General features: G+C 35.6%; 2 protein-coding genes across 2 annotated transcripts; one reads left to right on the top strand and one right to left on the bottom strand.

The window, feature by feature from the left end:
- Nucleotides 1-5,367: 5,367 nt before the first annotated feature.
- On the bottom strand, nt 5,368-12,656 carry HELRODRAFT_97056 (hypothetical protein; the record flags this gene model as incomplete). Its single annotated transcript, XM_009012857.1, has 16 exons — nt 5,368-5,567; nt 5,591-6,617; nt 6,788-6,876; nt 7,006-7,194; nt 7,320-7,524; nt 7,882-8,052; nt 8,364-8,524; nt 8,722-8,964; nt 9,091-9,189; nt 9,310-9,507; nt 9,730-9,882; nt 10,032-10,294; nt 10,587-10,765; nt 11,500-11,626; nt 11,902-12,004; nt 12,564-12,656. 15 exons carry the CDS (start codon nt 12,651-12,653, stop codon nt 6,404-6,406), a joined length of 2,484 nt encoding a protein of 827 aa, XP_009011105.1. The 3' UTR covers nt 5,368-5,567; nt 5,591-6,403.
- Nucleotides 12,657-14,188: 1,532 nt separating this feature from the next.
- HELRODRAFT_167340 (hypothetical protein) lies at nt 14,189-15,545 on the top strand (the record flags this gene model as incomplete). Its single annotated transcript, XM_009012858.1, has 4 exons — nt 14,189-14,218; nt 14,440-14,634; nt 14,804-14,912; nt 15,367-15,545. 4 exons carry the CDS (start codon nt 14,189-14,191, stop codon nt 15,543-15,545), a joined length of 513 nt encoding a protein of 170 aa, XP_009011106.1.
- Between the last annotated feature and the right edge of the window lie 218 nt (nt 15,546-15,763).

The raw sequence follows: 15,763 nt of genomic DNA on the forward strand, positions 1-15,763 counted from the left end.
ACCAATCAACCAGTCAACTAATCAATCAATCAACCAGTCAACTAATCAATCAGTCAACCAATCAACCAGTCAACTAATCAATCAATCAACCAGTCAACTAATCAATCAGTCAACCAATCAACCAATCAACTAATCAATCAATCAACCAGTCAACTAATCAATCATTCAACCAATCAACCAGTCAACTAATCAATCAATCAACCAGTCAACTAATCAATCAGTCAACCAATCAACCAGTCAACTAATCAATCAATCAACCAGTCAACTAATCAATCAATCAACCAACCAACCAACCTATATATATTTATAGGTTGATATTATATATTTATATAGCGCAGTTTATAAAATGCAAGTTTTTGTGCAAGTGGTTAGTGACGACGTGTTTGTGTGTGTCTTTATTTACAATTTCCTCTTCAGTATTCCCCTGACATATCAACCACAAAGACAGGGTGCGTGAATCACAGCACTTTAACCATTACACCTGATGTTAAAATTTAAAACATGGAACTGTCAGTTCGTAACCTGTGGAAGTTTTTCCATGGCCTATTGTGATGCACAGCTTCATGGATTCTTCGTACATCCAAGTCTGGATCAAACATATCGGTCGGACATTCCATCGGTATCGAATCGGAGTCCTTCCAGTCGGTATAGGATTATGTGATTAATTTGTTTTCCGTGGTTGTAAATTTATTGAATAATTTATATTTTTCATCCAAAAAAAGTTGAGAACTTAAATAAATTCATAATTATTTAAAAAGAACTATTTAAAACGAATGTTTAATGTAAATAAATAAATTAATCTATGAAATAATTTCGTTGTTAAATATTTTAGCGTATAAATTTATATTATTAAGACGAACCATACGAACCATCAAACAAGCAATTGAATAAAAATAAGCGAACAAACACACGAACGAACAAACGAACGAATGAGCAAACAAACAAAAAACAAGTTTGTTTTAAAAGGTTAATTAGTGAAAATTTCAATGCATTTTTACACTGTTAGTACATAAGCATTAATTTATTAATTTCATAGAATCGCATTTCTTATAAAAAAAAACCTTTACTTCATTTTCAACAGAGCTATATCATCAGTGTAGGTGTCCTAAGAAGAAACATATATACAGACTCTTCATATAATGAATCATCCAATCGAATAATCATTTTAAATTTATATAAATAAATATAACATATGAAATTATTGTTAAAAATAAAACAACACACGACATGTTAACAGTTTAATCATTACACCAACAAAAGCTGTTACAAAATTTAAAATAGAAAGCATGTACTATACTGGATTTCTTAAAAATTTGTCATTGTAGAGTACAATGTCCTCAACTTCATGACCCAGTGATTTGTTGTCTAGATGTATTCCTGCCATACTTAGCTTAATTGTGTTCGGATTGGTTCTGGATTTTGCGTTGTGTTGTTGGGTTGTTAACTAGTTGTTGTTAACTGGTTGTTGTTGTTATTGTTGTTGTTGTTTGTGGTTGTTGTTGTTATTATTGTTTTGGTTGTGGTTGTTGTTGTTTTTGTTGTGGTTGTTGATGTTTTTGTTGTCGTCGTCGTTGTTGTTTAAGAATATATGTTGTGTTTGTGTTGTTAGTATGATAATATTTTTATATGCGGCTGTGCTATTGACAATGTTAACGACAATAACAACATTATAATCAATATTATCGTAAATAATTATCAACTACATGTTTGGTATAATATTCTCTTAAGACACTCACTCAATCATCATCCTTCCATCGTCATCATTTTCATCATCATCATCTTCTTCTTCTTTTTCATCATCATCTTCATCGTCATCATCATCATCTTCTTCTTCATCATCATCTTCATCTTCATCATCATCATCACAGGTGAGTAGGCTATGAACAAACCACACTCACATTTTGCCATCCTCAATGATGCAATGAGCTGCAGTGATTATCCACATGGGATTCAGGATGGCACCACCACACAGCATGTAGTGCTTGGTGGCGACGATGCTAACGAACCAGGGCCAGGCACCATCTTGAGTCGGAGTCCCGCCAATCAGATAGCGATCTGTCGTCAGCCGAAATCGCGAATCTCGTCTACCACATTCTGAAATGTGGTTATGAGGTAGATAAATTTAACTTTAAATTTATCTACCTCATAGATAAATTTAAGGTAGATAAATTTAACTGTTGCGAAATCTCAAAAAATTTATCCCAGCGTATGAATGTTTATTTCGTTGATACAATTTTATAGTTACACGACTACAATTAAAAAGCATTTTAATGTGAGAATGTTGAATATTCGTTATGCTTTTAGTAGCGTTATTCAACTTGGCAAAGAATGCATTTCTCAACTAACTATGAAATGTAACCAAAATGGCAGAAATTTAATAATCTTAAAAAATCTTTAACACCAAATGAAAGATGATAAAAATTTTTGTTTGTGGAACTTGGAGCCTGTATTAATGGTAACAAAAAATCTCTCCCTGCAAAGAAATGGCAGTCAAACATCTGAAACTACAAATGTTTAGATTCGCAGCCAGTTAAAAGTTACGAAAGTTAAGAGGTATTTAAAATTTTCAGATCCAAAAAAATTTCTAAGTTTCATTTAAATGGAAAAATAAACATTAACAAATCGTACTTTGTGTAGAACATTCAACGTGAAGAACACCCGTATGGCATTCACTGTTTGAATGTTTATTTAAAAAAAACTTAAATGACTACACCAATGACTATATAATAATTATTATTAATTATTTCAAATATTATTACGATAATTAATAAATATCATCATTATTGTTGTTATAATTTACCCGACTACGCGAAGGTAGTGGTCATTTTCATCATACGTGAGGAATTGTAGGCTGGCGTTCGTTGATGTGTCGTTGGTCGTCGTAGAGTGAACCATTGCCAATCCACTGTTGAATTAATTCATTTGTTTATCTAACTAACTAAACGTTTGTCTATCTGTCTGTCTGTCTATCTGTCTGCCTGTCTGTCTGTCTAATTGCGTCTGATTGTCTGTCTATCAATCCTTAATTGTCAATCTTTATCAATCCATCAAAATAATTTAAAGTAAAATAACACGGAAAAGAAAAAAATTCTCAAAATAGCAGTCTATCTATCTTTTGATTTGGTGATAGAAACGAGAGAGAAGCAGGTCAAAATAATTAATAGGACTTGAACATTTGAAGTGCGAGAACAAACAGTATCATAGGTTGTTCAACGCAGCTGAAAGCACAAATCCCATATAATGAATTATATATCAGCATTAAGAGGCTAAATCTGAAATGAATCTGAAACAATTGCTCGAAAAGTATAAATAAAATTGACAAATGTAGAAATAAATGTAGTAAAAAAATAATGGAAAATAGATAAAACTATAATTTTTTTGTATAAACCAAACAACGAGAAAAAAAACCTGCTTCCAGCCCCGACACATAAGCTGTCAAGAATTTCATTAGAAATGGAACCTTCGCAGATTTCAACAGTGTCGTATTCACCCTTGTATAAGATCCTCAGTGAGCCATTCATTATCTTAACTTCGCATCAGCGTTGATGAAATATTGTTAAAAGTTGCACATTATTTCTTTCTATTGCATAGAATTCAATTACAATTTAACTAGAGTTAATACATTTAATTGATCGGATGATACTGAAAAACTTGAATAGTCAGAAAAATCATTTATAATAAAGTTTCGATAAAATTTTTGGATTATATGCACATTATACAAACGATTATCCACAAAACGTTGTAAAAAAAAATATTGAATATCTAAAGAATAATGTAAAAATTGTGAATAATTTTATTGAAAAATCAAAAGAAATTTTAGATCGCCGGTGTTCAAGGTAGAGAAATTTATGGTAAAATTGAAATAATAAACTGTCGGTACGTTACAGCAGTCAGACTCGTCAGATCTGTCGTAGGGGCAATGAACTTTACCATCACAAACCGAACGCTTCTCTACACACTTTTTCGATCGGAAACATCTAACTCCATCGTCTGGACAATCTACTGCGATGATGAAAATAAAAGTTAAAAGTCTGAAACACCTTTTCTAGGCTCAGACGAATCAGCAACACCCAAACATCGTACATGAGTACGCGCTAAAGGATACATCACAAAAGAAGCATGTGATTGACGGAGATATTTTTTTCGTATTCGAACCAGGTCACTGCACGCACTGCCAGCAGCACCAGGTAATCTTAACCACTCGGCCATCACGTCGTCCATGATGATGACGTTGATGACGGCAGCAATGGTGGCAGAAAATGATGAAGATGGTGTCAAATAAAGATGATGATGATGAAACAGCAACAAAAGTAATATGCGAATGATGATGGTGGTGGCTACGAAGTAAGCGACTAACCACATTGTGGCATCTTCTCGTCATCTCCGTACTTACAATCGTTGATGCCATCGCAGAGATACTCCTTGCCTAGGCACCTACCGTTTCTGCACTTGTATTCATCCTGCGAACAATCTAGGATAGAATTTGTATTAATAACTTTTTATACATTATGGTTCTTTCATTCCAAAATATCAAAAACAAGCAACGATCAAAGTCTTCAATTTAGTAAGAAATTGGAATAAAGATAAGTAGAAAACTAATTTTCTATACTACATTTTAAATTACAACAAAATTTAATGCAATAAACATTGTTGTTTACGTAATCGTACTATACACACACGCACGCACGTGCACAAACATACAAACACACACGCACATAAAAATATGTATTAACACACAAAGACACATGTACAAACACATACAAAGACGCATACACATACATACCACAATTAATTTCATCGAAATCATCCGGGCAGTCCTGATGACGATCACATATCTGAATCCTCTTCAAACACTTCTTAGTTGGCTGGCAGTAATACGTTGAATTCGGCAGACAATAGCCTACTTTCATATCAGTTATTCATTTTTTAATTTTTCTTTATAAATTTCCAGCATTTTTTTCATATTGATTAAAAAAAAAAAAAACAAGAACCTCCGAAGCGTTTTTAAGTTTTTACAAAAACAAAAATCGCTTTAATTCAACGTACCCTCCCTACTGCCGATCCAAATTGAAATGATCATAGCAGCAAGTGCAATGGCCAACAGGACGGTCAATGCAACTAACATGATTATCAGTTTCTTTGCGTCAAAATCCATTCCGCTGTTTTCTTTCTCTCGTCCTCTCTCTTTCTCTCTGTGTGTATGTGTGTTGTGTGTGTGTGGTGTGTGTTAAAATATCGTTATTTAAATATTGCAACAATGTTTAATTTACTAGAAGCGTTTTCTTGTGAATCCTACACAAACCAGACGTTTCTATATTTTTGTTTTGTTCATATTGAGATATTTGTTTTTGTTTACATAGTACAAAATTAATCTCTATGAAACTCATTATAAAAACAAAAACAATGATGTCGTTTCGAAAATATAAACTACGGTGTTGTTAGGAATGACAAAATCAAACATTTCGTAAGCCATACAAAACTGTCCGCTGTTTAAACTTTGGTAAAAAAACCTTTTTCATCTAACTGTGTGGCATGGCGTGTTTAAAGAGATCCATCTTTATAGTGTTTAAAGGCCTGCTTGCTACATTCATATAGACGGTGCAATGCGGCACGCATTCGTGATAATAAAATACACTACACTCTGACGCTAATATCATGAAATCGTCACAAAATTTCATAAAAGTTGCAACATCAGGTACAATATAAAAACTTAGGCTACCAACCGCCAACTTTATCTGAAAAACGTTAAAAATTTTAACTCGTCTGAGCCAATTTACGATTTTCACTTAATCATATCAGTGCTCCGGTCACCCTTTCCTAATGAAAAGTTCGTATTGTATCAAATTATTAGCAGGCTTGTTTTAAGAATAATGAACACTGCACACGGTAACAGAAATCATCAATTTACGCACCATTGATTTCACTAAGCTAAACTTTCAACGTTGAAAATTTTTAAAATCAACAGTTGACGAATAGACGTAGTTGTTTTTTTCTTAAATTGCAAATATTTTAAATCTCAAATCTAGTTATTATGTAACAGCATGGATTAATTGATCAATTTATCTGTCCAAACGTATGTAAATTCAAATCAGCATAATTTGGTCAAGCAAATGATTCAGTTCTACTAAAAACTAATGAAAGGATGTCAGGCATGACGAATTACATACAATTTTGTAATATTCGAATAAAAAGTTGAGAAACAGCGGGTGGAAGCAGACCGACTACACATGTTATCAATCGACTACTAAAGAACCACCAACCATGGTGATGTCAAACAATAACACTAACCAATCTTAAACAGTAACAATACCCAACGCACTAATATGAATAATACCAAAATTCAATACAACGTAGTAAAGTATCGCCATGATAAAACAATATCTATATCTTAAATACTGCTCAGCTAATTAGCATAAATATTTCCCATGGGCAGCCAAATATTCTTGACTTGAACAGCATGGTGGAGGAAATCTTCAGCACATCCCTGTTCGTCCTCCATCCAATCACGTGCCAGCCCCCAGTCCACCCACGTCCTCTTCATGTTGTCTGCCGAGGCATGCTCAACGAACATCGAGGCCTCCGCTGATTCGCCGTGGTACCAGATGGACTGAATGTCCCTGGCAGGATGTGGTGGAGGAAGTAAATAGATGATAGTTATGATGTAGATCATAGTACAGACGATGACGGTGACAAAAAGCTAAAAAGGAAAATGGCAATGAGGAAGTGAGGAAGAAAACTGAACACTATCATGGAATAACGGTGGAAGTACAAAGCTGGCATAACCCACCTGTGCTCAGCTAGGCACCTGGTCAGATGATCAGCATCGCCTGTGATGATGTTGACGACACCTGCAGGAAGGTCGGAGGTGTCGAACACCTGAGTGATTCATTGAGTGATTCATAAACTCGATGTGTGCATGAGGACATTTGTGACCACAAACGTTGACGATTGAATAAATCCAAATAAGCATTACACAAACAGACTCCACACCACAAACAAACAAACCTGATACAAGCTGAGGGCCAAAAGAGGATATGATTCTGGAGCTACAACGACCACGCAGTTCGATCGGCAAATGGCGGCCGCACATAACGACACAAACGTCAGCAGGGGGTGCTGTTTTGGCGGGCAAACAATACCGACGACGCCGACCGGTTCGTGAATCTTTATGGTGGCACCGTAAAGTGTGGTCTCCTGTGGCAAGAATGTTCGTGCGAATGAAATTCGCGTACGAGTAACCATCATCCTCATCATCGTCGTCATCATCTTCATCATCATCATCACTATCATTATCATCATCATCATCTTCAACTCCCCACCTGAACACCGCCTCCCCACTTGTCAGCATAACCTGCCCACCAGAATAATCTCTCGATCGACTTGTTTACCTCTTTTTCACCCTCTGACCTTGAAACTCCCGTCAAAGTTACTAGAAGGTCAGTAAATTCTTGTGACCTAATTTCAAGATTCTCGGCAAGGTAGTAAAGGATCTGAGCTTTGTTATGACTGGCTCTCCTGCTCCATCTGTTGTTAGGTTCACATTTTTGTTTGCAATACAAAAGCATCTGATTATTAGACAATAGTCATTGAAAGTTATTTGGAATTGTACCAGAATGTCATTCAACATGGAACGGTGCAAATTTTAACGCGAGAACATTAATTATAACTGACACCATTCTTTAAGTAGCGTTTATTCCTCTGCAACTTTTAACAACCAAGTGTCAAACTAATTTTTAAACACTCCTATTAACATTTTATGACATTTATTATAAATACTCTTCTGCGAAACCATATAAAACATTGAATCTAGCAACAATAAACAATTTCGTTGAGCCGGCCCTTGAAATCTACAAATGAGCCGCAGCAGAAACAGCAACGAACCCTGCAAGTGCCTTATGAGCTGCTTCCACTGCATTCCTAACATCTTTCCGGTTGCCTTCTCCCACGTGACCTATGACGTCACTGCCACTGAATGATCTGATTGGTCGACTGTAATTAGAATCCGGTCGATGCTGAGCTCCTCCGTAATACATCTTGTACGTTCTGTCAATCCTGGCGTAAGTACGTGCGCATTTGTAACTACTGATCGGAATGAGAGAGTCGCTAGGTAATAGAGAGTCGAGAGAGGCTAGGTAATAGGTGAAATGATGAACGATGTTACGAACGAACAACAAAATGATGGTGAAGATGAAAATATTAACGGCCACACTAGCAAGATGGCAAACAACAGCAGTGAGCGTGGCAGAGGGTGGATGGGAGAAGATGCCAGTGTGAAGGAAATATTATCAACGGAATAATAACACAATCAGGACGCAATACTGATGGGAAGATGACGACCGCAGCAAGCATGAATCATCGTTTACTTGGGCAATGTGGTGGCCTCCGTATCACCACTGGATGGGTTAGCCACATATGGAATGTCTCCTCCTACGCTGGCACCGAACTTGCTGAGACCATCAACGGTGAGGGTGGTGCATGGTGGAGCCCTGTCCTGCCACTTCATGCGTACGTACTCGAACAAACCCTGGTGTTGTTGTTCAGGTGGCAGTGGTGACTTTGTGATGAGTAGTAGTTATAGTGAGAAAGAATGACGTTTTTATATATGATGACGCTAATGTTAATGACTTGGTTGAAAAGGTGATCTTTCGAAGTTCAATACTAGAGTTTGAGATGAGCGAATTATATAATATAAACAGCCAGTGTAGAAGTACAATTACAGACCTCTTTTCCACCATCCCTTCCATATCCACTCATCTTGTAACCTCCAAATCCAGACGCTGAATCAAAGACATTGTGACAGTTAACCCAGACTGTTCCCGCCCTGATTGCCATGGCAACCTCTAAAGCCACGCCCACTTTTTCCGTCCATACGCTGGCGGCCAGTCCGTACTCGGTATTGTTGGCGATGTTGATGGCTTCAAGGGCGGTTCGGAAGGGCAGAATGACCAGAACTGGACCGAAGATCTGTAACGGGAGTTGTTGGTATGTCGTGTGCTGTAGCCTGCCTAAGCGTGTTATTCATTGTATGTTGTTTTTGTGTTGAGTGGTTGGTTGGCCTGTGAGTTTTGTAATCCGCCATGAACGTCAAACCTCTTGACTGACGACAGCTGACGATGTCTGAACGTTGGTGATGATGGTCGGCGGGTAGTAACATCCAACATCAGGAAGTTTAATGTTGGCTTGGTACACCTGGTTAGGAGGTCACATCATCATCTTATCATCCTTACATTCATCTTCATTGGCTGATACTATTTTGTTACTACAGTTATTTAAAATTTTGAATCAAAATGCAACAACAACTGGAACTACCTGTGCCCCCTCGTCAACTGCCCCCTGTACGAGATCCCTGATTGATTGAAGATGGGCGGGGTCAACAACAGCTGCCATGTCGATACACTTGTCCAAACTGTCCCCCACTCTCAATCTATTCATCCGTTCTTTCAGTCGTTCCACTAATCTGTCACACACTGATTCCTGAACCAGCAAACGAGACCCAGCACAGCACACCTGACGAGATATCAAGTGTGATATGAAAAAATAAAAACAATGACAACAACGATTTAGAAACTTGTTGAATTCTCATCTAACATAATCTAAGTATCAGAATAGGAGCAGCCACAAAAAATCACTGCTGCAATTTCGCTTAGCTACACGATGATTCACAGTTCGCTTAACAAGTACACATCCCATCTTTCTAACATTCCATCACTCTCGCCAGCATCAACGTACCTGTCCTTGATTGAACCAGATTGCATCGACCACACCTTCCACCACACTCTCCAGATCAGCTGATTCGAACACGACCACAGGGGACTTGCCCCCCAACTCCAGAGACAACTTCTTTCCCGATCCTGCCAGGGATCTCCTCAGCACCTGACCAACCTGGGTAGGCATCGGAGTAGTTTTGAAAATTAAACTTAAAAAAATATGCAACCGATGATTAGAAAAGCTTTATGATTAAAACCACTTGCACCCCCATTATTACTACAAAGAACTCTTTTACACTGATGAGAGATAAGAAGCCTGCTAACTTCGGTCGACCCAGTGAATGCCACCTTGTCAACATCTGGATGAACGGCCAAATAATTGCCCATCTGCCCTGATCCAGTTACTACATTGAAAACGCCTGGTGGTAGTCCAGCCTCCGAGCAGATTTCGGCCAACAGGAGAGCAGATAGTCGTGTAAAGGTAGCAGGTTTGAGAACGACGGTGTTGCCCATGGCCAGCGCAGGACAGATCTTCCAGACCATCAACATGAGAGGAAAGTTCCACGGCACGATAGCACCAACAACTCCTGTAATTATAACATTATTCAACGGTTTCTATGTGTTGTATATGCGGTTTGTTATTATGACTGCTAAGCAATGCTTCTCACTGCATTCATTCATCCCAACAAATTATCCAAATAATTCTAACATTCCAAATAGCTTTCATCTTGAACAGCCATGTCAGTTTGTTAAATTTCCTGACAGCAGTGCAAACAATCCTCCACATTCAATAACTATAAATAAATTACTGGTTCAATTGAAATAAACATCAGACACAACAACCACCACAGCATTAGAGACCTCACTACAGCCACCCACCCAAAGATTTCCATTCCCCCATCTCCTTCTCCATCAGACTGGCCCAACCAGCATGGTGGTAGAGGTGTCTGATGACCATATTGACGTCACAGTCACGTGACTCTCTGATTGGTTTGCCATTGTCCATTGATTCGATGACGGCTAGTAGACGGGCGTGCTTCTGCACGTGTCTCGCTATGCTGTGGTGTATTGTTCGTTAAGAAAAGGTTAGAGGTCAAAGGTCAATCACTCTTGTGAACCTGTTTCAGATGTTTCATTCAACGACAGACACACACAACGTATATGAATACCAGAGTGTCGGGGTCAGATAAAAAACTTATACTCCGGGTAAAAGTTTTTGACTCAAACTTCCAACCAACTCCATGTTTCGATTCCCAGAAAAAAATTTTAACTTTTACATCATAACTTCACCTTATTATCTATCACTAGTAAATAGAAAATACTTTAAAAAACACTTGAAATCAGTCAATGTAATTGTTTTTCTTTGTATAATTATTATATTTTTAAGTTTTAATCAATCAATCAACCAATCAAAATAGAAGTTGCTTTATATTTTTAAATTTTAAAACTAACTGAAAAAAATTATGTGATTTTATTGACATTATTTATCATTTATTTTCTGTATTAAAGATAATTACCTATTACCACACACATTTATTCATTAAAAACACCATCTTAAAACAAATTTCTGAGAAAAATAATTTAAAAAAAAATTAATAACATTTTTCGGAGTTGGATGAAAAAATCTGACTTGTAAAAACCAACCACCATATACATTGCATATGATAGCTGCATGTGATTGATGTTTTATGTAATCTTGGTTTGTTAACATTCAATGAGTTATAATGATTGTAGCCATAGTTAATAGTAGTAATTTTGAAAAAAAAATTAGTAGTTTTATTGTAACTCCGACCTATAAATGACCCTTGACCTGTAATGACCAGATGTCTGACTCCATGATTTGTACGCCTGCTTGGCTGCTGCTACTGCCAAGTCAACATCTTCATTTGTGCCCTGAGTTGTGCTTGCTAGGGCTGTATCTATTTGCAGTAGAATAGGGTAAAGGTCAAATGTCTACATTTAAACACTGCAGTATAAGGTGGTTTGGGTGAAATGTCAGCATTAAAATTTGTCAATAGTAAGCAATGGGAACAAATATTTTAAGAAATATTATTAATACTGCCATAGCAAACTAGATTGAATTTGCTTTCATCTATACTACCCTCATTGCCATCACAATAATAATCACCATAATCACCTTAATCTCCATAGTCATTATCTTAATCATAATTTCCATCATCAACCTTATTCCTACCATTTGAAGGATTCCTGGTTTCATAGAACTTCCTGTTCTCCGGATGCACCCATTCGTTGTTGATGAAGTGACCAAACTTCCTATGGTGCTTTTCTAACCACGACTGCCGCCAAATGAAAAATAGAAAATAATAATTAGAAAAATCAGAGTAATTAGATAATTATCTAATACTGGTTATTTACTACACTGACTACTACAGCCAACTTTTCTTATATAAAAACAATGATTTTTTAAGGTTCAAAACCAGTAAACCAAATTAGTAATAATATGTTGTATATATTTTAAAAGTGGACATAAAATGTATTATTTGTATGAGTGAATAAATGAGATAGTATGGTATGAAATATTTAATGGTATGAATGATAATGAAATGACCTTCTTAATGACATGTGGATTGGTGATGCTTCTTCTACTAAAAAAAAGCAATTTTTTGTGTGTCAAAAAAAGTGACATGTCAATGTGAGCACATACTTTGTATGAAATATTTAAAATACAAATTTAACGCTAAATTTGAATTAAATCCGATTAACCTAACTCTAACAAACTCTTCTGATCATGTTCATGTCATGTGCTTATTCATTGAGCTAAGCCTGCTTAAGCTCTAAGGTAATCAAAAACATTTCCAATTATTTATAAAATTATCTTTACAAAAACGTTCTTACTTGCGCCACACTGTCAGATTCGGGAGCTGGCCCGTAACTCAAATTCTCAAAAATGTCTTTAATTTTGTTTCTGCCTTTTGCAGCCGACATCACGAGTCTCGACAATCAACTTCAACCGGTTTGAAATCTGGATCGGAAACATTCACTTTTAAAATTAAGGTAATGTGTTAAAAGTGAAATGTTTTAAAATGTCTAGAGACCATACACGTCTAGAGACGTTGGAGACCCTATGCCAATGACCTTTTTATAGTTATATTATAACATAACATAAGTAAGATTAGTCACGTGACTAATAGACTAAGTCCAAGTAGACTAAGTCTGTGACAGGAGAACTCTTATACTTGAGACGTTTTCCTCTGACGCAATGTTGACCTTATTAACAAAGTCAATAATGCATTTTTAACACAATTTGCCAATTTTTTGCCAGAGCATATACCTTAACTCGTTAAAAAGAGCATATACCTTAACTCGTTAAAAAGAGCATATACCTTAACTCGTTAAAAAGAGCATATACCTTAACTCGTTAAAACTCTATCGCTACTCAATGAAATGAAGAAAAGCCGACATATGCTCTACATTATAGGTAGTAATGTAAAAGAGCATAGCAAATGACAAAGATTATTTAATTCGTAATCATGGATATAATCATGGAAATTATATATATCCATGTTCGTAATGCCAGAAAGCATAATGATTAAAAGATACAACGTGCTGTATTATATGTGTAGAGTTGGAACAATATACAGTCATTTTCAACTTTGAGTTATGGCATGTTCAATGCTCTTTTAATTGTTTATTTTCATGCTCATCTGCCGTTTGTCGACCATAAAACCTTGTCCACTTAACACCAGAAAGCATAATGCCCGTTCACAGTCACCAATAATGGGATAATTCACATTTGTCACTGTTGTAATACATCGAAACACTATGTACTGAAAACTGAAAATTTTAAAATACGGTCTTCCTTGGAACACCAGACTGAAACACAAAGTTGCGTTTGGTGTCTGGTATTTATAAAAAATGTTAAATCGTTCTAAAATAAAAAATAATCTGGTAGCCAGTTTTTTTTGTGGTTGTCATTTACGCATATAAATTATATAGGTAGGCTACATACTACGAATAACAATTTTTAAACATTTGTTCATGTAGACAACAATATCGTCTAAAAAAATTAGTTTTTTCAAGTTTTTTCAAAAGTTGCTAAAACACGCGTGCTTATTAGGAGTTCGGCTATGTACGTAATAACGAAGATATTATTGTTTTCTTTGTGTTTTTCTTTAATTCGACCGTTTTGTTCAATTGACAATAATTAAACTTTCGAGATAAATGCCAAGAAAAACTTTTTATTGCTCCCCTAAGTAAAAAGATTTTTTAAGATTTTATTACGAATGTACCATATTTTATTTTTTATATGTGTGGACTGTTCCTACTAAGCTATGAAAATACATTTAAAAAAGAAGTTATTATATCCGCATGAAATATAACATTGAGTTTATATGCGTGTACATTTTTTAAAACTATTTCATTCCTAATTTCAGAAATTTGACAATTTAAAAGAAGTAGTTAATATATTTGATCAGCAGAGAGCAAAGAAGCAGTAGTTGGGTGACAGCACCAACTCGGAGATGGATGAATGGAGTTCTCATGGACAACTGGTATGAGGACGTTTTTATGGTTAGAGTGACGTTCTTCTTGCATGAATTTTATTAAACTTCTATTTTGCTAATAATCTTTCAATTTGTTTTTGATTAAAAATAACAAATGCTAATTGCAGAGTAGTGCCAGAGTGTTCGATGGCATTTGACCTTATCTGTTTAATTTCAACTCATTTCTCCTTTAAAACCCCTATCAATTATTTTTGTTTTAAAAATCTCAGAAATGCCCTAAACAAGAACCATGTCCCATGGCCGACGAAACCGAATATCGGATCGAATTCGGTCCTTATACCGAAATGCCAACTACATTTGCCAGGCTACGAAACCGATTGAAACAGACCGACAGCAACGCGGAGGTGCTATTCGGACATCACGAGAGGCCATCTGCCAAACACATGATCACTGTTTACGATGAGGTGTGTGGGGTTTTGTTTTAACTTCACAATTTCAATCATTTCAAAATGAAAACACAAAATGAAAACAATACCTGCACGCATACGTCGGTATATTCATTCATGTCATATTTACAGAAGGACATATGCACGCACACACACACACATACATACAAACACAAACCTACGTTAGCATATCAACAGAAGAGCCAGACCATGCAATCAAGAGTTGCCGCCTCTGAGAAAATGGAATCTTTTCAGGAAGACCTGGCAGCCTGAAAGAAACGATTTCCCGTTAACTGGTAAAAAGAAATTATTCATAAATATTATTAATATAATTTTATTAAATACTATTTTTCAAATTCGTCATAAAATTTATTTTTATCCTAATAATAACTTGCAAATGCTCATAAAACGTTAACTAAAATGCTTCCAGGTCATCGTAAAATTTTAATGCTATAGTTTAATTCCTATACTGAAATTCAATTACAGTATTCAATCAAAAATTTCATTCGATAAATAAATATGATAAATAATAAATATACTAATAACAACAAATATAATAAATAATATATATATATGTATAAATAAATATATATATATATATATATATATATATATATTTGGTCTATTACCAACATATATATATGTATAATATATATATATATATATATATATATATATATATATATATAATACTAAAGTTCCAAGGCAATATCCAATCTAAAATTTCATCCAATAAATATAATTATAAAGGAAATCCGACAAACTGGGGCCTGGCCAATTGGAAAGACTCCCAACACTACGCCGGCATCAGGGATTTGCTGGAGGCTTACAAGGGCGTCCAATCAGACTACAACAACTCCTACATCAACCACTTTAAAAAGCAGCAAAATTTGAGAAGAAAGATTCCATGCTATTTGAGCAAAGACTGAGTTTTTCTTTTTTTGTTCTTCTCTTTCTTTTCATTTCTAATTTTTACTTAATGAAGAATGGTATGTTTTTTTTACAATAAATCTATTCCATTTACAAGTAGTGGGTGAATAAGAATTCTAAGTATACGGTGATTCGGTTGCTGGATATGAGATTAATTTATTCGCATTTGTTGACGAGACGAGGCACACTGGTAATATTTTTTCTGATATTTAATATT

Source organism: Helobdella robusta (genome assembly GCF_000326865.2).
Source record: "Helobdella robusta unplaced genomic scaffold HELROscaffold_11, whole genome shotgun sequence".
Lineage (NCBI taxonomy): Eukaryota > Metazoa > Annelida > Clitellata > Rhynchobdellida > Glossiphoniidae > Helobdella > Helobdella robusta.